The sequence below is a fragment of the Macrobrachium rosenbergii genome, chromosome 23 (genome assembly GCF_040412425.1).
Source record: "Macrobrachium rosenbergii isolate ZJJX-2024 chromosome 23, ASM4041242v1, whole genome shotgun sequence".
NCBI classification, from domain to species: Eukaryota; Metazoa; Arthropoda; class Malacostraca; order Decapoda; family Palaemonidae; genus Macrobrachium; species Macrobrachium rosenbergii.
This window is the reverse complement of record NC_089763.1, coordinates 40,038,687-40,061,968: the sequence shown is the minus strand read 5'-3', so window position 1 is coordinate 40,061,968 and position 23,282 is coordinate 40,038,687. Positions and strand designations below refer to the sequence as shown.

The 23,282-nt window shown below is 39.6% G+C and overlaps 2 protein-coding genes across 8 annotated transcripts in view; both read left to right on the top strand.

Moving 5' to 3' along the window:
- Positions 1 to 3,381: 3,381 nt before the first annotated feature.
- Positions 3,382 to 14,688, top strand: LOC136851535 (protein P200-like). The gene is made up of 4 exons (XM_067125776.1): positions 3,382 to 3,416; positions 6,484 to 6,644; positions 8,791 to 8,986; positions 9,838 to 14,688. The coding sequence occupies exons 1-4, from the start codon at positions 3,389 to 3,391 to the stop codon at positions 14,421 to 14,423; spliced, it is 4,971 nt and encodes a 1,656-aa protein (XP_066981877.1). The 5' UTR covers positions 3,382 to 3,388; the 3' UTR covers positions 14,424 to 14,688.
- Positions 14,689 to 15,709: 1,021 nt separating this feature from the next.
- The window catches only part of LOC136851532 (uncharacterized), a 70,749-nt gene continuing 63,176 nt past the window's right edge, over positions 15,710 to 23,282 (top strand). For 5 of the 7 annotated variants that reach the window (XR_010856912.1, XR_010856911.1, XR_010856909.1 and 2 more), the window contains exons 1-2: positions 15,710 to 15,845; positions 20,765 to 20,903. Coding sequence is in view for 2 of the 7 variants with exons in the window: in XM_067125768.1 (XP_066981869.1) it covers positions 20,777 to 20,903 (127 nt within the window). In the remaining 5 variants the exon portion in view is untranslated. The remainder of the gene's footprint in view (positions 15,846 to 20,764; positions 20,904 to 23,282) is intronic. The other 2 variants (XM_067125769.1, XM_067125770.1) reach the window with 2 other exon arrangements.

Sequence of the window (23,282 nt, the reverse complement as noted above, 5' to 3'; positions counted from 1 at the left end):
TAAACTAACTAACAATTAAATAACTTCCATTACTTCATTTTATTCGTTTTACTCGTCAAAAAAACCAAAGAATTTTTTGTCCATTCAGTCATTCTCGCAAAATATATTTTTAACGAATCTGGAAAAAAAATGAGGAATTCGTCATATTTGAACAATGTCATTGCTTTCCCTCGCCTATTTCATACGTAACAAATTACAAATATAAAAGAAAAAATATAGAAGAAGAAATGTTGTTTATTTTCGGACGTTAAACAGTCGGAAATACAAGAAGCTTCACTTCTCATTAATTTCTCTCTTGAATGAGAAACCTGCGTCATAAGGCAAGTGGTTCCCGTGAGATTTTTTTTCTTCTCTGTTCTTTTCCTCTTTCTCCTAGTCTGTTTTCTTATTTTTCTTCATTTGTGCTTTTTCCTCCTTCCCCTTGTCTTTTTTTTTATTATAATCGTTTTTCTGCTTTTCTTTAAATTACTTTTCTTTAAATTACTTAAGATTTTTCTTCTTTCTATTCTACTCTTCCTCCCTTATGAAGTGCTTTTCTTCTTCTTCTTCTTCTTCTTCTTCTTCTTCTTCTTCTTCTTCTTCTTCTTCTTCTTCTTCTTCTTCTTCTCATGAGGTATTTTTCCTCTCTGTTTGTGAGTTCCGCTTTCTTCTTCTACTTCATGTGTTTAGGAGGCTAGTCACAATTCCCGAAACCCTGTGTTTGGTTTAACATTAACAATTGCCTCAGCCTGGGTACGATGTCCCAATATTAGCCCTCCTTTCTGTCAGTCAGAGTTCTGATGGCGGTTTGTGATTTTACCTAAATGGAAATAAAATCTGGTTCAGTTTAAAAAAAAAAAAATCTATGTTCTATGTGCGTGTGTGTGTTTATTTTAGTCCCGGATAATGTTTGTATTACATATGCAGAAAAACGAACACACGCATATGTGGAATTCTGTATAATTATCTCTTTAGTTGTATGGAAGTATGTATATTTATGTATGACGTTTCTCTCTCTCTCTCTCTCTCTCTCTGTATATATATATATATATATATATATATATATATATATATATATATATATATATATATATATATATATATATATATATATATATATATTATTACATTTCAAATTATTATTATTACGGAGAAAATTCAGACAAACTGAAGAGAAGCTAGAAAATATATGGCGCAGTTTAACATGCATTGTTTTGATTTCTCTGAATTCAAGTAAAACAAGATAGAAGGAAAAACATTTTTTATTATACCGAGAACAGATTAACTACAGTCAACGAAGGAAACGTGTTAAATAAAAATATTCATAGCTCTGTTTTGTGTGTAAGCCTCAATGAGGGACTTCCTGCCCAGGCTTGAAGAAAATGATAGACCCGCCCCTTCAAGATCATAAATAAAGTTATCTGATTAAAAAAAAGAGAGAGAGAAACAAGGAGACAACGACAAAATGCGTTTGTGCAAAGGAAAAGAAGCAAATAACGTTGAATAACGATTGTACTGTTTTCCTAGTTGCGTTCTCTATTCGTCTTCCTTTCTCCTCGTCAGTATTTTCAGGTCACCTCATTCATTTCGATCGAAGACTTTCCGTCTAATCAGTGAACTGGCAGCTCTAACTTCATGCGGATAGTGCCTGCTCTGTGGCTGTTTTACAGGTGTTACTTTGGGACTTGCTCTCTATGGTTCCGACCGAGATATGCTTTGCTATTGATACCGCATAGAAGTCATGAACTCGAGAGGCTTTCCTCTTCGATCTGTTCTTATGCCATCAACTTAAAGAAACTGAACTCCGTCCTCTCCTCTGTGTTTCCTGAATCATAGCATGCCTCTTTTTACGAGGCAGGAACCTTTTAGTCTTACCTGATACAATCCTCTAATTGCTGGTAGTCACGAAGAACTGCCTTGATATAAATTTAACGTTCGAAACAACAAGACCTATTTATTTTGGCTGTTTCTCCATTTTTAGTTTTCTGTCAAAGAAAACTATTGTGCCGGCTTTGTCTGTCCGTCCGCACCTTTTCTGTCCGCCCTCACATCTTAAAAACTACTGAGGCTAGAGGGCTGCAAACTGGTATGTTGATCATCCACCCTCCAATCGTCAAACATACAAAATTGCAGCCCTATAGCTCAGTAGTTTTTATCTTATTTAAGGTTAAAGTTAGCCATAATCATGCTTCAGGCAACTATATAGGACAGGCTACCACCGGGCCGTGGTTAAAGTTTCATGGGTCGCGGTTCATACAGCATTATACCGAGACCATCGAAAGATAGATCTATTTTGATGACCTTGATTATACGCTGTAGCGGCTGTACAGAAAATAAGATAGACCTATTTTGGTGGCCTTGATTATACGCTGTAGCGGCTGTACAGAAAATTCGATTGCGCTGAAGAAACTTGGGGGCATTTCTTGTTTTTTTTATTCATCCCCATTTATTCACAATAAATAGAAGTTACCTGACTTGCTAGTAGTTTTCAACTGGATGCTACTAGGAGAGACATTCTGGAGAGAGATAAGACTAGGAAAAAATAAGAGTATGGTTAAACCCACAGAAAATAACAAATCCAGAATTAAGGGACAGAGGTTGTAATAAATAACCAGCGAGAATAAAAGCGAAGTAAGAATTTCAAGGTATTCCTGATTTTTCGTCCTTTCATGTCAAGCAATTGACACTCATCTCTGTTTGTTCTTATCATCACGGAGACCATTTATCGTTCGATACTTTTAAGTCTTTAAGATGAAAAAGAAATTTAACGCCAAGAAAGTTCAGCGGTCTATATTTCTGCATATACTTACTTGCGTGGATACGGTTATATAGGTAGCTATACGCAAACGCTTGTATATGTATGCACAAAAGTATATATGATTGACTTATATGTGTAAACACACTCATTTTTATCTATATCTATATATATATATATATATATTTATATATATATATATATATATATATATATATATATATATATATATATATATATATATATATATATATATATATATATATATATATATATATATATATAATAGATTATATTGTAATTATAATTTTTCGGTCAGTGAGATGTTGAAACCAGTCCATTCCATTCTGTGTTTATTTTCGAAAGTAAAAGTAACTTGGCGCCACATCGCTTGCAGATGAGATTGCTTGTACTTCGTGTCCTTGCTTTTCACAAGGATAGAAGAATTAGAACAAGAAGAGGAGGAGGAAGAAGAGGAAGAAGAAGAAGAAGAAGAAGAAGAAGAAGAAGAAGAAGAAAGAAGAACGGCAAAGGGTGTTCGGGAGTGGGCGGGGCCAACAGGACATCATCCATGCTAAAGCGGGTTATGCCCGGGTCCCAGAACGGGTGGGCATATAAAAGGACCTCGCCGCAGAGGACAAGGCAGTCGACGAGATGTTGGTGTCTGTGATCAGTGTAGTTGGTGAGTGAAGAAGAGACTCGGCCCAGTCCGAAGGTCCTCGGGTCCTATGAGGGATACCGCTTATCATCTAACGCAGGAGCGGTTGCGGTGGCTTGTAGAATCCTCGCATACTTTTTTTTTTTTTATCTCTAAACTTTTGCTTTAATTTCATGACTTGATACAGCATGTCGTCTTGTGGGTTCAGTTTCTTTCGTAGCGTTGAAGTTTCTGCTCTTCAGTTATATTTCGGTTCTTGGACTGTTGCCTATTTACGTTGTTCAGTTCAAAATAATGCTTTTTTAAAATCAAGAAATGCTTGCATGTTACGTCTTTCTGTAAATGCCACTTATTCTTTAGCAACTAACATACTTTTTAAGAATAAATCTATACTCTAATATGGTTGCTCTGACATCCAGCCCACTAGCATATATGTTTAGCATTATCCTGTTGCCATATGCATGTAAAAATAATTGTATCTCCAAATTTTCTTATTTTCTATTTTCAAAGAACTATGTGTCATGTCGTTTCAACACTTAAACCGTACTATGGCTATTCTGAAAACGTTATAGCTTACGCTTCTCCTTGAGTAGTCTTAGCGAGTAGTTAATAATTAGGAGGTTAACCATTTTTATCATCTTGCAAGTTAATTATTGCAATAACGTAGTCGTTTTCATGTCAGATTTTATGCAATGAGAGTATTGCCATGAACTATTTACATTTCTATAAATTGATCCTATCTAATTGTTTTAGTTATATTTGTTATGCACTGGTTATATTCAATTAAGAAGACCATCTAGTCCTTCCCGGATATGATTTGAGTTCACGATAGCTTGTTTTTCAGTATATTAGCTTCTATGTAACTTGGCAAAGAAAACTGAAGAAAGTCTAATTTGATCGAAAATATTATAGCCGCGTAATAAACTACGTGAAGACAAGACATGTATAAATTAAATTCTTCGTGATTTTTTCTGCTCTTTTTTTTTATTCACATTCTTTCGTGAGTCTTGCACGTTCCCGTCACATTTACTCTCTGCAATGGCGTCACCGCAATCAAGCAGTAGAAAAAATCAAACAAAATTTTACACAATGGCCTTTTGATGTCTGAGGGAAGGGGGTGGGGGGAGGAAGAGTGGTTGGGAGGGGTGGTAGGTTGCGGGTTCCTGTCATCATTAGGGTCATCGAAGGTGCAATGAGACGGTGGACTCGTTCCTTTAATGTGGACGAAAGAAACAGATCGAACTCACTTGGCAGAGTAACAGTTCCAGTCCGAAAAAAAAAAATGGACGAAGTACGCTGAAACTGCTTAAGAAAAAAATTGGCCGTATTTATCCATATTTTTCGTATTACAGTTTTTAGGCGGAGGTTACAATGATATTTAGATTTGTATGAGGAGATGTTTCAGTCTTTAAAAGATAAAAAATGTGGGGATTTTAACGAATTCAGTCACTAAGAAGAGATGCTTCAGTGTTTATAAGATCAGAAGAGAGACATTTAAAAACTTCGATATGTAGAAAGTCTTACAAAAAACCGTAGACTTACATTTTAGGGATTTCAGCTTGTTTTTAATCGTGTTTAGAAGGAATTTAACGCATTTCAATTTTGATGATGGACTTTAAGGTTTTCATAAGTTAGGAGAGACATTTTGTTGAAATTTCCTCTTATTTGACTTATTAATTTTCGAATATTCTTGCTAATTGGCATTCTGAATATTCTGTCATAACACAAAAGATATTCTGACAAATCATATTTGTAATCATTGATCTTAAAATCACTTTTGAAGATTTAGAAGAGGCAATTCAGCAATACTGTAAATAATAAAGTTATTAATTACATCGTCGACGATTTTGATATGATAAAACACAGTAAGATCATGATAAAATCGGTTCCATTGTGACATTCCAGTCATGTATACTTTAACTTCGAGCCTTGGAGCCTCCACCTCTTAAGTGCTTCCAAAGAAATACTTTACTTCAAAAATATCTTTTCCATTTAGCAGGCCACCCGAATTTTCTCTCAAAGCAATCCGATAACAGAAGGAAATGCCAGACACGTCACCGTGACCCGGAATAAAGACGAATATTGTCTAGTTCTTTTTTTCTGGTTTTATATTCACCTCTGGAATTCATTTCCTCCCTCTGTCTGTTCCTCTCCGCCTGGTCACCGAACTCTAATCCTCCTCCTACCCCTCATTCTTCTTCTTCTTCTTCTTCTTCTTCTTCTTCTTCTTCTTCTTCTTCTTCTTCTTCTTCTTCTTCTTCTTCTTCTCGCTGTGGTTATAAAGTTCACTTTTGTTTACAGAGTCTTTTGCTCCTTCTTCTCTTCACTTGAATTATTGACTTTACTTTTAGTCTTTCTCTTCTTTCGTGTCGTTCTTTTCTTTCTTCCTTCTTTTTCTTCTTCTTCTTCTCTTTCTTCTTCTTACTGTGCTTATGGAGTTCACATACTTTTACAGTCTTTCTCTTTTTTCTTCTTAAGGAGAATATTTCTTCTTCTTCTTCTTCTTCTTCTTCTTCTTCTTCTTCTTCTTCTTCTTCTTCTTCTTCTTCTTCTTCTCTGAGAATTATCATGAATTTCAGTCTTTGTCTGAATGCTTCTCCTATTTCTTGGGAAGAACAAAAAGTAGCCTATAAGAAAATGAATCCGACTAACGGAAACTCATGATAGTTTAATTTAGGATTAAAATTGTTTCTATCTTATGCGCGTTAGTGAACCAGAGGCGGTAATCTTGACGGAAAACAAAAGAAATGTATTTATGTAAACGTACCAATCCGCGATTGTTTATAATTATAGATATTCTGTATCTACAATTGTAAATATAAGCGTATGTTCATGCTAGAAATATCAACACACAATTACGTGTGGAACAGAAATAAATTTCTGACTAACATCAGGATCGAACCCAGGTCTTTCAAGTGAAAGACCAGCGCTCTGCCAACCAGGCCACACAAGAAGTATGGCACCTGAGTACAACTGTGCCCAAGAAATTACCTGTATAGTCCGATAGACCCACACAGATGTTTGCAGGTGCATAAACCATGGAATTTCAGTGATGACTTTTGGATTTTAAACACCTTGTGTTTCCCCACAGTGACGCTAGCGGCGACGGCGCAAGGGGCGCCCCAAAGCGGGTACATCTACCCACCTGCAGAGGTGGACTTCGCCCTCATACCCGAAGAGACGAATTTGGAGGAGCAACAGCTCGTATTGACAGGAGAGGAGAACATTGTCTTCCCAGACGCAGAAGAGAAAGTATTTGTTCTATATATATATATATTTATATATATATATATATATATATATATATATATATATATATATATATATATATATATATATATATATATATATATATATATATATATATATATATATATATATATCTATGATATCTATGTATATATATACATATGTATATGTATATATATATATGTATATATATATGTTGTCAAGTCAAATAAGATATTAAACATTTGAAAAACGAAAACCCTCAGATGTAACTGGCATATTTAAAAGAAACATTGATAATAAACGATACAAGATTTCAAATAAGATGAAAAAAGAGTATTAAAGAAGTATTCGTGTGTGGCAGACATTTATACAATACAGAGCAAAATAATTTAAGATACAAAATAATGATTAGAAAATTACTCGAAGGTCGCAGATATATTCAAAGAGAACAAAATATTAATAAGACATATCATTAATGAAAGGTAAAAAAAAAAGAATGCACATTCGTAGGCAGCAGACTTTTATGCATGACAAAACACTAATGACAGATACATATAAAGAAAGATTAAAATCTCCGAGCACTTTTAAGTGGCCAATAAAGGCTTTATTTGCACATCCCATCAGCCTCTGATTATAAAACTGTTTTTCTGTTACTGAATTCTCGCTACGACCGTGATGAGCAAAACCTCTCCAGTCAGAATTTTTTTAAAGACATTTAGAAGTTTTTTCTATAAAAATAATTGTATTAGTCACGATTTTAATTGCTGTGATACCTGTATTTTTCTTACATATTTGCCTTTGTTACCTTAACACAATATAATGTTATTCTGAGTCACATCCGGAGACGCAGACGCGGTCACAGCTCGAGCTGGCATAAGGCCAACTCGCTCTGACAATGACAAGGTCGGTCATGCGAGCCAAGGTCCAGATGCCAAGAGGGGTTCCTGGGAATGGCGTGACGCGTCATGTAAGCGGACTCTCGTCAGTCTTCAGAAAAACTCGATTTGCTGCGAGAAAAGTCTTCTTTTTCATCATCTCCAAATAATTCTCGTTTTCAAAACTGTTAGAGCGTAAGAACATGAAGATAGGCGACGAGATTGCGGTATTCCCCTGTTCTTCTTTTCTACTATTTCATAAAAGTCTTTGATTTGTCGAAATATGTTTAAATAGAAAAGGAAAGTTGGCAAATAGCTATCGTTATGTTCCTGGCCACTTCATTTCTCTTCGTTGTCTCTTAAGACTACATACTGATACTGAATCCTTTAGCTTACAAGCATTAAACTAAGGATTAGAAACCCTGTCCGTGCAGATATCCCCAAAACTTACTCTCGCAAACATGCTTCGGTTCTGGAACAAAATACTAGATTAATTTGCATTCGGTGAGACGTTTATTGATCGCATTCTATAGCTGTATTTAATTCACAGACGAAAAATCTGATTTACATCCCTTTTGCAAAATTACAGCTGGAACTGATAATGGTGGAAGGATTTTGGAATGAAAATTACTTTGGGAACTACTAAGAGCTTACCATTTTTATCTGAGCGTGTTTATAGCAATTTTTATTTATTTATTTATATTATGGCCACACACCCCTCTCTCTCTCTCTCTCTCTCTCTCTCTCTCTCTCTCTCTCTCTCTCTCTCTCTCTCTCTGTATCTGTTTAGATCATATTGGTTGTTTATCTCCAATTCTTTTTAGTCATTTCGTTCTCTCTCTCTCTCTCTCTCTCTCTCTCTCTCTCTCTCTCTCTCTCTCTCTCTCTCTCTGTACTGTATCGTTTAGATCATATTGGTTGTTGATCCCTCATTCTTTTTAGTCATTTTGTTTCTCTCTCTCTCTCTCTCTCTCTCTCTCTCTCTCTCTCTCTCTCTCTCTCTCTCTCTCTCTCTCTCTCTCTCTGTATCATTTTGTTGATCCTCATTCTCTCTCTCTCTCTCTCTCTCTCTCTCTCTCTCTCTCTCTCTCTCTCTCTCTCTCTCTCTCTCTCTGTATCGTTTAGATCATGTTGGCTGTTGATCCCTCATTCTTTTTAGTCATCTCTCTCTCTCTCTCTCTCTCTCTCACCCGACCCAGGGGCATTCTGTTGATGATACCAATAACAGTAAATAAAAAATGACAAAATAATATGGAGGAACCAAAGACCATCATTAACTTCTTCATTTCCAGGAGTCAGCAGCGACAACGGCCACGGACCACCACAGCCACGCAGGCGACCATGACCATGACCACGACCATCACCACCACGACCACCATTTGGGGCTGGAATGGCTGCGCGAGGCCGTTCCGGGCGAACCCGGGGTTGATTACCCCATCTACTGGCAAGCACCACGAACCTCGTTCGACTGCCGCAGATATCATGAAGGTGAGGTGGCATCTTGTTTTGTCTTTCAGGGGGGCCGTTATAAAAACCAGCGTTCATTATTTTTCGCAACAAACCTGTACTACTACTACTACTACACTACTACTACTACTATCATGCCAAAGCAAAGCAGCTTTCAGCACATCTGTCTACCTGTCTATCTATCCATCTATAGGAGCCGTTTGAAAGGCAAATTTCACCTACTACTATTACTGCTACTCTGTGCCTCGAGTCTTGGTTTGGACACTGAGGGTAGTTTTGGAATTCTTTGTACGCTGGGGAAACGTCAGAAGACAAATTTTACATCATGAATTTCTACACGCTTCTTGCCACTGCTGCTCCTGTTGCACTTGGATATTCCATTCCTTGAATTTGACACTGTTATGTGAGCTGTTACCTTTAACAAAGAACAGTACTTTCATATTTTCTAACTTGTTTTACAACTATTGTTTATTCATAATGATGTTCATTTGCACTTGAATATTTTTTTACGTTATACCTTTTGGTTTTGTTTATTATTTACGTGGTCTAGTTATGTACGTATTAATCCTAATTCTTGCTGGAACCCAGAAGAGGTCACTTTGCATGATAAGATGCTGTTTAAATTGTATGTTTGAGTGTGGTGTCCACAGTTATAGCGAAAAAGCGCCATACCACTGTAGCTTAACTCCATTTGAGCCTAATCTACTTATGTAACTAGCCACCACGCTTGATGAAAATTAGTGTTAAGAGTAGGCTATTTTAAATAAATATGTGCGCTAATCTTGGTATAACAAAGCAGCTTTTCTTCCTGGTAGAGTTATTTTAACTTACACTTGAAGCAAGTTATAAATGGAAATAATCATTCTTTCCAGGATACTATGCCGATATGGAAACAGGCTGCCAGGTCTTCCACGTTTGCAACAACAGAGGTGACAGAACTTTCTTGTGTCCCAACGGCACAATCTTCAATCAGGAACACTTCACTTGTCAGTGGTGGTTCAATGTTGAATGCTCAAGAGCCCAGGACTACTATCGACTTAACGTTAACATTGGAGCTGTAGCTCAGGAAACTCGCGGAACATCGGGTGAGAAAGGTGCTGGACAGCGGAAGCAACCAAGACGGCCCATTCCCGAAGTAGTCGTCGAAAACACCCAGGAACCGGTACAACAGGAGGAAGTCTCAGGCGAAGATGTCCCAGAAATTAACCCTCCCCAGGTTGAGCAACTAGATTTGGTTGAGAATGAAGTTGTGTCTGTCAACCAAGATGAGGACCAGCCTTCAGTTTATGTCACTGAACAAAGTCCTGTTTCCAGGGAGGATGAGCAGGAAGAAGAACCTGCGACTGAGATCCCATCTGATTACATTTCTAGTCAAAATGAAATTGCTGTGGGTGTCCCACAGGAAGATGCTGGTGATGCAACACAAGAACCAGAGAACCCCTCAGTTCAAATTGTTTCAGATTTCCCCTCAGCTGAGCAAGTACCTGAAAACCCAGTAATCCGAACAGAAGCAGACATTCCTGTGCAAGAAAATGAAGATGAGCAGGTAATAGAATCTGAGACTGAGACTCCCTCTGAATATAGTTCTGGTCAAGATGACATAACTGAGGGTGTCCCACGAGAAGATGCTGATGCTGCTACAGATAAACCAGAAACACCCTTTGTTCAAACTGTCCCAGATTTCCCCTCAGCTGAACAAATATCTGAAAATCAAGTGACCCAGACAGAAACAGAAATTCCTGCGCAAGAAAATGATGATGAGCAGGAGGTAGGACCCATAACTGAGACCCCCTCTGAATACCTTTCTGGTCAAGATAAAATAACTGATGGTTTCCCACGGGAAGATGATGATGTTGCGACACAAGAACCAGAATACCCGGTAATCCAGACAGAAACGAACATTATTCCTGCGCAAGGAGAAGCCAGAATACCATCTCAAGATGAGGAGTCTTCAAGTTTTTCTCAGGAAAATAAGAGTACTGAACAGGGCTCAGATTTGTATTCAGTTCAAGACACGGAAAGCCCTTTTATTCAGGAGGAAACAGTTTATGCTTCTAACTCTGAAGAGGTCGGTACTACAGATTTCCAGCAGGAGGGTAATACCATTCCAGCACAGCAAGATAATGTGGTAATCCCTACCTTAAACCAGCAACAGAATGATACAACTGGTAGTGAAGAAGACATAGATTTCATTCCTGCTCAGCAAGAAAACGACTTTGATACTGTTGAAAACTCCCAAGAAGAAGATAACCTTGCTTCAGGTGAAACAGAGAGCGAGGTGTCTCTTCCAAAGTCAGAGACTAGTTCTGCCTCTGAACAAGATTTTACTACAGCACAGCAAGAGACTGTCTTGCTTCCTACTCAGGAAGGACATGGTTTAGTCCCTGTGCAGTACGAAAATGATGTAGTCCCAGGAGAGCAAGAAGTAGATTATAGTCCAGTTAATCAAGGTGCTGGTTCCTCTTTCCTCCCTGAAGATTCTACCCTTATAACTGATGAGCAGGAAGGTGATTTTATCCCTGTAGATCAAGAAGGCAGTTTTGTTCCTGACCAAGTAGATTATCATGGTAGTGAAGAAGGCTACACAGCTAAAGAGGAAGAAGACAATTTCCTTCCCAGTGAGCAAGATGTTTTATTCCCTGAGCAGCCTGTAAGTCATACAGGTCAAGTACAAGAGGAAGATTCCTTTTCCATAGTACCACAGGAGTTGAACCCATCTAGTGAGGATCAAGGGGCTGAAGCATTCCCCATCTATCAGGTTTCTGAACACCAGGAAGCTGACTCTTCTGTATTACAGGGGGAGTCTGATTTTACCTCTTTCAAGCAAGAGACAGACCCAACAAATCTTCAAGATGATACTACTTTCTCTATTCACCAAGAAAATGATTATGTTACTACTGTTCAGCCAGAGTTTGTTCCAGAGTACCAGGAGAGTGAGGTTAAGGATGGTCAACAAGAACCCAGTTTGCTCCCTGAACAGCCTGTGACCGATTATGCTTCTGGTCCCCAAGGTACAGAGGTGCTGACTGAAAATGAAGAGGAACTTCCAATTCAGCAAGAAGAAACATATGACGGCTCTTTTCAGCAAGAAACTGGATTGGTACCTGAAGAGGAGAGCCCAGCACCTGTAGAAGAGCAGGTTACAGTCCTTCCAAACCCGCAAGCCTTTGATAATGCATATGACCAACAACAAGGGGATATCTTTCAAGAAGACAAATTGGTGACTGATCCAATCAGTGAGGATGGGGATTATTATAATTCTCAAGAGATTGCAGGACATGTTGACAATCAGCAAACTGGAACTACTTCTTTCGATCAGCAGGAAACAGACATTACAGCTTTTGGAGAAAATCAGTTCAACACTTTTCAAGATGAAACTGCAGTTCCCAGTGCTGACATATTCAATAGCCAGGTCCCTGTTCAACAAAGCGTAAACCTTGAGATTGCTCAACAAGATACTGGTTATGAACCTGAGGAGTATGGAGGCTCTTATTCTCAGGAGCAAACAGAGGTACCTGTCACTCAACCACAGCAAGAATATTCTTTTGTACCAGAACAGCAAGAGGTTTCATATAGTTCAGGTCAGCAATACCCAATAAACAACCCTGAGCAACAAGAAACAGACCAAGTAAACTATCAGCAAACCAATGAACAAAATTTTATCAGTCAAGGATTTGCTTCTGATGGTAATTTTATTCAGCAAGATTCAGGCGTAGATTTTGTTCCAGAAGAGCAACAGTATGGCGTTGCTCAAGAAAACCAAGGTTATATTCCTATAAGCCAAGAAAATGTGGATGATCCCTCTCAAGACGAGCAAGGATTTTTATCAGAGGAACATATACCAGCCGAGATTTCAGTTGAGGAAGAGCCCGTTGATGAAAGTGTCCAAGAAGAGAATGTCTTGGAAAACAGTGTTGAAGCAAAACCTGACTTGAACGAAATTGTTTCAGAAGTCCTCCCTCAAGCTGATTCAACCTTTGAATCACCCTCGGCAATTATTCCTGAAATTCCCGTTTTGTACGGTGTTCCACTTCATTCTTCTCAACCAGTTAATGAAGTAGACTCTTCTCTTGAGATTTTGTTACCATCTGAAGTTCAGGAAGAGATCACTGACGAAAACAATTTTATTGTACCAGGAGTAACTACGTTCCCAGGGTCCTCTGCTCAAGAACCTGTGAATGAAGTAATCCCAGAACAATTTCATTCTGAAAAGCACGAAGGAGATCTCTACCCAGTTCTCCCAGAGCATGAATCTCCTCAGTTAAGTCAGTTACCCGAAGAAAACTTAGACACGACAGAAATAGATCAGGTAGAGCCAGTAACAGACTTACCAGCTAACCCAAACCTTTTCCAGTTCCCAGAGGAAGTAGATGTTAGACGAAATGAGGTAAACCTGCTAGTTGATACATACACAAATGATGCCCACCAGACAGAATATGACTTAACTACTACAGAACCAGTCCTGTTTGAAGATGACACCATTGTTGATGTCAATCGTGAAATTTCAGGTCATTTTGAAATAACTGATGATTTGGCAACTGCTAAATCACAGAATGCTGATGATGGTGAAAATTATGAAATTGCTACAGAAATTCCATCTCTGACAGTCAACACTGATGAAAGCTATTTTGTTAATGAACCAACAGAAACTGACACCAGTTATCCTGACCACGAAAGTCCATTGTATTCAGAGGTTCCTAAAGAAAACTTTGCCACAGAATTGGACACATATGATACAACAATTTCAAGCTTATATGGAAATGAATATGAAGCAGATCCCCTTGTGAGATCTGAAACACCTGAAGAAATTAAAAAATCTAATCACACAGGCAATGCAACAAATGTTTCTGATCACGAAACAGATGTCCAGTTGCCAGCTATTCAAGAAAAAACAGGCAGTTTTGTTGAATCTCAGGAAAATTCACATGAAGGGGACGATTCACAAGAACCAGTAACTGTATTTCCAACAGTCTTGAATGAAATTAGAACAACAGCTCACGAGGACCCAGTGCTTTCATTGGTGTACAAGGCGAGTGAGACTCCTCTGAGCAAAAACCAAGAAGACACTACATTATCACCCTACAATGAGGAAGAGGATAACGCCTTCCTTCCAAGGGACGAGGAAGAAGTAGCAGGAGAGGGGGAACCTTATGGAACGGCTGAAGTAACAACACTCTCTCCCGCTGAGCGAGACTTTGTCACTTTGCCATTTGTTGATACTGAGGAGGAAAATAAGATACACTCATCTGATGAGGAATACCAAGAAAAATTCACAAGCTTTCCCCAGTTAGTGGATTTAGACAAGCTGTTCGGCATTCCCCCACAAGAAAAATACGAAGCGAGGAGTGAGGGAGAGCCATTCACATTGTTCGAAACTGATGATTCTCAGACACTCTATGAGACACCAAGATTACCCTTAGAAAACCCGCCATCTAATCACTACCTGCCACCATATTAATATTTATATCTTTTTCATACATAAAACATAGATATTCTTCATGCCTCACCCAGTATTATTTATTTAAGAGTGGAAGTGGATGGGATATTGTAATAGGTTCATTGGATGACGCTATGTTTAGTGGACTAGTCTTAATACATCAGTTGCCATAATGTGGCCACCACGAGGATGCAAGGTCAATATGGGTCGCCTGTCTATTTACATTTAAGTTACCAAAGAGTGATTGATGGAAATGAATGTCAATAAAAATAAACATAATTCTGAATATTCTTTTTCTTTCACATACCTTAGTGATGCTTCAAGGATAAGTTTAAAGGTTGCTTAATGTGCCCTGGAATATGGAAAAGAGGGAACTGTCTTTCAAGGCATCAACTGAGAATAAAGTTTCAGCGTGCATCTCTCCCTGAGTGTTAAAAGTTTTGGTGGAACAGAACTGAGCCAGTTTACAAACTCAAAAAGAAACTGGTATAAGAGAGAGGGTGAATAGTCCAGAGCCACTTTTTTTCGAGCATTGTTTATTTGACTTTATTAAATCACTTGCAGTTTCTACATTATCATTGAGAGACCCATCCGTTAAAAAGATAACAAGAAAATTTGGTCTTGGTCCCATTTTGACTCTTATGCTGTTCTTCCTGTTATTAAATTCTCAGTTATGTTTCTAAACTTGCGTTTCGGTTCACTCTCCCGGCCTGCTAATTGGCTTTATCCTGCCTCGCCAAAACTGAAATATTTTAATTGTGTTTATTTGTACTACAACCTTTGAGTTAATTCTCTTAAACTTTATTATAATTGAAAATATCACAAGTAAAGAGAGAAGAAATAAACAAATCCATGAAAAGGGATATTATGGTCAAATTTGCTTCATTTGGTAAAAGTTGATGTAAGACGCAAACGGAGTGTGTGGTTATGAGGAAACTGAAACAACAGACTGCAATATCTTTTGCTTCTACTTGAAAATGTCTTAGAGTAAAGACAAAAGATCTTGCAATCTGTTTTTTTTTTAATTAATCGAGGCCATACGTGTACTGTTTATAACACACACACAAACACAACAAATTCGTGCCCTTACCATACCTTATTAAATTTGAGTGAAAGTCCTACGAGAAGAGCCATCTTTGTCATTTTGGCCCTCAGTAACACGTAAAAAATCATGCCTTAAAACAGTATGTATACTATTTTAAGTGATTTTATTATAAAATATTAATTTCGCTTTTAATAGTATTTGTCTATATTCATAAGCAGCTGTTGTCATAGTAGTAGTTGCTGGTCCATTCCTTTCTAATAGTCTTGTAGTCTTCAAACTCTTCACCGCTGCAGCATAGAAGAAGAGTAGATGTTTATTGTTGTATTGTAATTTAAATGTCCGATCCGGAATAGTCTTTGCGTTTTGATGATTATTTATCCAGTTCAGTTGTTGAAGAGGTATGTATAGGTGATGAATTTGATAAATTTGTTTTATTTATTCTGGACACTAGTCTGAAGTGTGCATAAAACAATGGAAACAAGTTTTTCATGTAAGTTTTAGTATGACGAGTCTACGCTAGCCTGTTCCGTGTCCTGTTTGGAATTTAAATTTATTAATACTTCTGCCAAATTAGAAATTTCTTTTAATGTGCGTTTATTCTGGCATTTTTATGGCGTAGGCTAGTATAGGCTAAGCTAGCCAGTCTATGGATAGGATAAGACTTCTGATATAGCATACCCTAGGCAATAGCATATGGTTATCTTCGCCTTCTTTTACAGTTAGGCTACAGTTAGTTTCGTTTCCGGTCCCACTTCACCGAAGGGGCCCTGTGAGACCCGCAAATTCGTTTGTTCTAGACTATACACAAAATGAATTTCGTAAAACTGCAAACCACTACTGCCCCCTTTTGATTAGGCAACTGCAAATTTGCATGCAAAATGGGCCCAGTGTTTAGCACCAGCACCCGGGTGATGAACGTAAAAACATGTAAAAAAGATGGTAAATATCATAAAATTTAAACAGAAGATGTAATCATACACAAAATCATAAACAAAAGTCGGCCAGTATTCCGGTGGGCCACTGTTAGGAACCAAGCTGTGGTAGTAGCCTAGTCTTCAGTTTTACCATGAATTTTTGTATTGGGCAAATTGTCAAATCCATATATTCGTAGGCCTACTCAGAAAGAATCTTCAGTTTTTTCTTTAAATACTCTGTATTTTAATTTCTTTTGAAATCAATAAGGAGCTTATTGTACAGTCTTGGGGCTGCAGACTTGAAGGCTCTAAAACCAGCATTCTGATAAATTATGACCATTTTTCTAGCTTAGGCCTAGTTCTAGGCTATCTCAGTTCAAACTATCAGAAGGCACGATGTCATGGCTAGTATAGCCCAGTCTTAGCTAGCCTGGTCAAAGATGGGCTGTGTTAGATTTTCATATGACTGAGTTTGATACACGTTAGGTTAAGGAAGGAAAAGACAGGCTTAAGATATACTGGTAGGCCATCCCTGTTAGCATGATTTGTTCTGTATGACCAAAGTTGATTTTTAGCTAGAAATTGAAAAAGTTATTTTTTATTGGAAGGGACTTATCTGGACTTAAAGACTGTGTGGTTTCAGTAAAGTTCAGTATCAAATGTTTGTTGAAAACACAAAAATTCACTAGAAAATAAACATATCACTGCTGGACCTGGCCATCTGTGTACTGTGGTTTACAGTAAACACTTACATAAGACAGTAAATTAGGCCAAGTGGAAAGGGCACTGGTAAACTTATATGTTCTAATTTGAACTAATACCTAAGATTTGTAATATCAAAGATTTGAGAGGTTTAGCTTTTTTAAGTGAGCAGTTTAGGTGTTTGTGGACACCTCTTTCATGTACCTGCCAGGGCTTACAAAGAAGCACCAATATTCTGTACTAAGGGGCACATCCTTTTTACATAGAACCTCATGGGTCACACCAGGCATAAAGCATTTTGTCCAGATGACTACCAACAAAGTCTTGGGGAGCAGGAACTGAGAAGCTCTTTGTCAGTAACTGACTGGATCAGGGATTCCACCAAAGACGCAGAGGAATGACTGAGAACTAGAGATTCCCAACCTTCTAAAAGCCAGACAAGATAAGCAAGGACAAGCAGTTTGCCAGTGTGCTTTGTAGAGGCTAAGGCTAGCAGGAAGACTGTCATAATTGTGATATTTTGGTCTGAGGTCTCTCACTGAGGCTCGCATGGCATCTGAGTAAGGTTGCAGAGGAGATACTAGGGTCACTGTAAGCCTTGGTGTGATCAACACTCATTTGATTACTTAACAGGTCAGATTAATTGATGGGCAGGCATAAATGTCCAGTTTGTTTTAGGGGTATTGAGAGGGGTATTCCAAGGGCTGCCCAGGGATCTGGCTCAGGGAAGCAGAATACCAGTTTCATTATAATGCCTTACCAAAACACTGTAAAAGCTTTAATTTCTTAAATTTCGTCACGTCCGAGATATATTTTTTCAAACTTTGTTTGGAACGCTGATATAATTGGCGGGAGACCCAGCGCCACCGGATGCCGGTGGGGAGAATTGGAAGGAGACCCGCCCAGCAAACAGCTTCAGTTTCAATCTCGGGCGTGTTATGAACGCATCTCGCGCGTCCGTTCGTTTCAAACTGTTTGGATAACTTCATCTCGATGCGCTCCTTTCTGGCGTCTCTTTTTGGTGAAGTACTCAGTGTCTTGTTTGTTAATCTAGCTAGCTTATCTCTGTGAAATAGGTAGCTATGTCGGATCCCAGCTTCTCTGGATCTAGAGTTTGCGCAGGGAATTGGTGTTCTTCCAAACTTGTTAAACTTAAGTACGACCGTAACTCTTTGTGTACGTCATGTAGGGGGCAGGAGCGTTCCCAGGAGAACACATGCAGTGAGTGTTTTGAATGGAGTCAGGAGTTTTGTCACACGTACAGTTCCCATCAGGTAAAGCGTGTTAAGGATGGGGATAGGAAGGCTTTTAAGCGTAAGGAAGCTAGGCTAGCTTTTTCACGGGTGGCGTCGGCGTCATCCCCTTTACCGGCTGTTCCTTCCTCCTTCCCTCCTCCCTCCTGTACCGCTGCTCTTACCCCTCCTCATGTTCCCCCCTCTTCTTCACCAGCTTCCCAGTATGTTTTCCCTAAAGCCAAGCCCAGCCTCAAGGCTGATAAATCAGAATTTGTTCTTTTCAGAACTCAGATGGTAGTGCAAATGAACGTTTTCATAGATGCTGTCTTAAGTTTAGTGCGTTCGCGCCATGGTCCGGGCGTTAGTGTTGGTGATGACGTAAATGTTGGTGATGAGAATGTTGTTGTTCATGATCGTGTTTCAGGCGAGTCTGCTCGTTTTTTTACTCTTTTGAGCAAAGGTAGCTGTCCCGCTCGCCTTCTGAGGCTAGAAGACAGTCCGGCGCTGGCGAAAAGGTCAGAAATTCTTGCCCACGAGCAGGCTCGTCCTCTAAGGCACCGAAAAGCCTTAGTCCTTATGTTGAAAGGTGTGAGCTTGACTCCGCGCTGAAGCGTCGAAAAGCTTCGACGTGTCGTAAACGCACAAGTTCGCGTAGTGTTTCCCCATCGACTCATCGCTCCTCTTGCCATCGTCGGCATCGCAGGATCGTGTCCTCAGAATCTTCGTCAAGTCATTCGGCTTTGAAACATCACTCCCTAAGGGTAAGTTCTTCAGCTGAGAGTAGCAACAGTTCATCTTCAGTCTCTTCATCTTCCAGCTCTTCAGTTCCTCCCCCTCCTTGTCATCGCAAGTGGGATCATGCCTCTCGACTCTTAAAGAGGCAATCTTCTGGTAATCCCTGCCCTGGGGACCCTAAACTCTGTAAGTAAAGGACAGCTAGCCCTGCACCGGGTTGCTCAGAATGGGATTCCGATCAAGAAGATGCATTTCAGACGCTCCCTCCCAAGTCACTTAAGTCAGTCAAGATGCCTAGCCCTCTCCAGAAGGGTCTGCCTCAAGTTCCCGTGCCTCTTCCTCCTCCTCCTATACAGGAAGTGTCTCCTCCTTTGCCTTCATCCTCACCTTCCCAGGAATCTAGTCTGCTGGAAGAGAAGCTAGAAAAGATAGTCCACAAAGTCCTTTGTATTCCTGGGGACCAAGAAGTTGTTCTTCCTCAACTCTTAGACGTTCTTGGCATGGAACCGATTCTTTCTGGTGAAGAGGAAGGTCCCGTTGACTCAGTGCCTTCTTCTCATTACGCTTCTCTGCTCAACTTTCGTCTGCAGTCGTACCCTCAACATTTTCAGCCGACAGCCCCCTCTTCCCCGACTTCCACGTTGCTACTGGGAAAGCAGTGTCCTGACAGTTCCCTTCCCAAGTTAGTACTCTCCACCCCCTCCAATGAAGCCTTGAAGGAGGTAGAGGCCTGGCTGGAAGCTAAGTGATCCTCTGGTAAAGCTCCTTTTGCGTACCCTCCTTCAAAGCTGTCGAAAAGGAGGCAAAATTATTACAGCACAGGAACTTCTTCACTAGGCTCTGCAATCTCAGCACAAGGGGACTTTGGCTCCCTTGTGGACCCTTCAAGACGCATCTCCTTTGAAGCTGCCAAGACTTTCTTTCCTGCCTTGGATGTAGAACACCTTTCCAAGAACCTCTACAAGCTCCTAGAGATTGTCAGTTTCTCGTTTGGTCGTTGGGAGCTAATTTTAAACAAGTTGAGCAGGCTAATGTTGCAGAAGACATCTTGGAGAGAATCACGGGATTCCTTACCTGCACCGGCATTGCTATCCATGATGCGGCAGGCGAACTTTCCTCCCTCTTCGCCATGGCCACTCTGAAGAAATGGGAGCCTTGGGGCTCTTTCTTATCTAAGGCTGTGACTTCTTCGCAAAAGACAGCCTTGATGTTCGCACCTTTTGACAAGGAAGGCCTTTTCCCAGAAGCGGTAGTGAAAGACGTCCTTTCAGCCATGGATAAGAAGGCGGTGTCGCACATCCTGTTACCTGTAGGTATTCTTGGCAGAAGTATGAGATTAAGTGTCTGGAGCAGTTTTGCTGCCAAGAAGTCATAAGAAGTCTTGGGATCCCAAGCATGCTCAGGAACCCCTGTGTCAACCCTACCTCTATCTAATGTAGACATCGCACCCTCGGGGAGAAAGTGCTTACTTGAAGTCTGCATGACCTTTGTGAGAGTAAGCTATTAAAAGTGTGCTAATGTACTATAGAGATGTGTTTCACTAGTCTTTTGTGTTCATTCTGATCTGTGAATCTTTTCTTTACTTCACAATTACATGTACATGTAACCACTGGCCTTGCAAATAGGACAGAATTGAAGGAATTGTCTTATAATAATAACTGGTAATATTTTTTAGTAGTGTACATATATTCATATGGTAGTCTTATAGTGTTCTTTCCATTTACTACTTAGCAGGCTGAAGGCATGGAAAAGCAAGGGACCACCTTAGATTCTACAAGATTATCCCTGGATGTTGCTCATTTACCCTTGACCCCCTTTGGGATGGCCCATCGGGGATCAGATCGGAAAAGACAACCTGTTGGATCGCCCAGTAAGTGTAGCAGTGTAACTCCTTACTTTATTGATGCAAAGTACAGTATAGCCAAAGATTTATGACCCCAAACATGCTTATCCTCATACATTGAACTGAAACTTCCATGTAGCTATTCAGAAATTATCTTTTCATTCAGTTTCCTTTTCTAACATGATTGTTAATCACTAAATCCCCCCCTCTACCCTATCCCCAAAATAATGTATATAGAACCCTTGGCACAGCAAGGTAGAAGACATAACCATAAAAAAAAAAAAAATTATAACTGCATAATGCAAACAAAAATAGGAACAAAACAATACGAACAGAGGTACAGTAAAAGGAATGGAAGGGGTGTCAGCTAGGGGCCGAAGGGACACTGCAAAGAACCTTAAGTAATGCCTACAGTGCATCATGTGTGGTGCACTGATGGCATTACCCCCTCACAGAATGTACAACCTGATTGTCAGTGAGCTTTATATAAGTAACTTACCAAGTAATTACATAGCTATTAGTTTCAAACTATTGCGGCAGTTTAAACTTAAAATTTGCGCTAGCGCTTCAGTTGTTTAGCGTAGGTGACCAGTACCGCCCGCTAACGGGAATACAGTACTAGGAATGACTAAGCAGACAACTCATTGTGTTTCTGCCGCTCTCGATGTAAACATTGGATCTTTGCAGTAGTTTTTTTCATTATTTGCCAGTTGTATAACCGGATTTCGGTGAAGTATTATTGCTGATTTGTTTTGACACGAACAGTACAAACTGTCGGTCCTTTACATTAGGAATTACTTTCAGCATAGGCTGGAAACGGCCTTTGAACTTTCGAGCAAGGTGGTTAGGCAATCAACTACTGTCCAGGGGGCGGGAGTACCGCCTGCCAGGATGTAAACATTCCAATTTGCTTTCAGCCGTCGTAGACTGCGGACGTTGTTTTCTCGCTCTCTGCCTGACTGCTGTTGAGCTTTTCCCAGGGGGTACTTTCTTTTTTCTTTTGACTATGAATGTGGATAAGTCCTTTAAGCCCTCCTTCCCCCAGCTAGTGTTTCCTGGGGTGGGAGGCAAAAAGTGCAATTCATTTAGATATCAGGCAGTCCCCGGTTAACGGGGGGCTCGGTTAACAGTGATTCGGTTTTATGGGGCTTGTCTAGCGACGAAAATTGGCAATTTTCGGCGCTGAAAATCGCCGATTTCCGTTTATTGGCGCCAATAATTGGGTATTGTCAGGACCCTTTTCTAAGGGCTATCATACATATACAAGACTTTGAAGAAAAACAAATTTCAACAAGTGTTCTCCAAAGTTAAAGTCACGATAGGTGAGATAACAATCAGTGTGCAAATATTAACAGAGAGGGATACAAATACCAAAAGTAAAAATATTATAATATATTTACAAGCACGATACAGATAGAAATGATTGCCGGAACCAATACAAATACATCAGAATATGAAAAAGATTCACACAATTACTATGTATACAATAATAATTTCAGCAAAACACCCACACTATTAATTAGAGAAACCAAAAACACACATTCTCAAAATAAGGGGGTCCCGAAAGAAAGAAAATAACGGCCAGAATGAAACCTAACAATTTACAAAACTAAGTTGCCCTACCAAAAACAAAGTGGCCACTAAGAGTTTTAAGCTCCACAAAAATCCTTATATGAGGAACTGCAGGTTGATGCAAGGAGACGTAACGGAGTAAGGCAAAGCGAGAAGGGGTTCCCCACAACACTCCAATGGCTGAACGTTACTCAAAGAGGTGGGAAGGTATTCCCCACTATTCTTTAAAGGTCTGCAGACCAACAGAACAATCTCCACACGGAAGGTCCACGTCTCTCTTACGAAATTAGGAAAAACTTATACCTGCTTACAGCGAGGTTCCCCAGGCAGATACTGGCCCAAGGCTACAGCAAGATGAGGCAGCAGCGTTGCAGCAGGATATCACTGCAATGAAGGAGCGAATGTATATGCAGAATACAGGTGTGAACTTGCTGTAATCCAAATGTACCAACAAGGAGGCCAGAACTAGACTGCTCTACTAGGGCTCAGGGACTTCCGATTACACCTCGGCAGCCCAAGGAAACCAAAAACAGGACTCTGAGAAAAAACAGGCGAAGGATCAAAACAGGAATAGAAACTCAAAATCATGTGGAGGAAGAAAACTCAAAACTCTGATGGGGAAACTAAAATAAACAACAAAATAGGGTAAACTAAAGCTAAAAAAAAAAAAACAAAGTTCTAACAGTATTGGCGCCAATACATACCTAACAGAGGCGCCAATAACTGAAAATCGGCACTTTTCGGCGCCGATAACCCCCAAAAATCGCAGAAAAAGCGCTGAAATCGCCGATTTTTGGTTAGTGGTGATTTTCGGTTATCATCATACCCTCGGAA

Bases quoted from the DNA above. Each gene is read 5' to 3' on its own strand.
- LOC136851535 (XM_067125776.1), top strand. From the start codon at position 3,389: ATGTTGGTGTCTGTGATCAGTGTAGTTG. The intron at 3,417-6,483 runs GTGAGTGAAGAA...GTTTCCCCACAG, and splicing joins GTCTGTGATCAGTGTAGTTG to TGACGCTAGCGGCGACGGCG. The intron at 6,645-8,790 runs GTATTTGTTCTA...CTTCATTTCCAG, and splicing joins TCCCAGACGCAGAAGAGAAA to GAGTCAGCAGCGACAACGGC.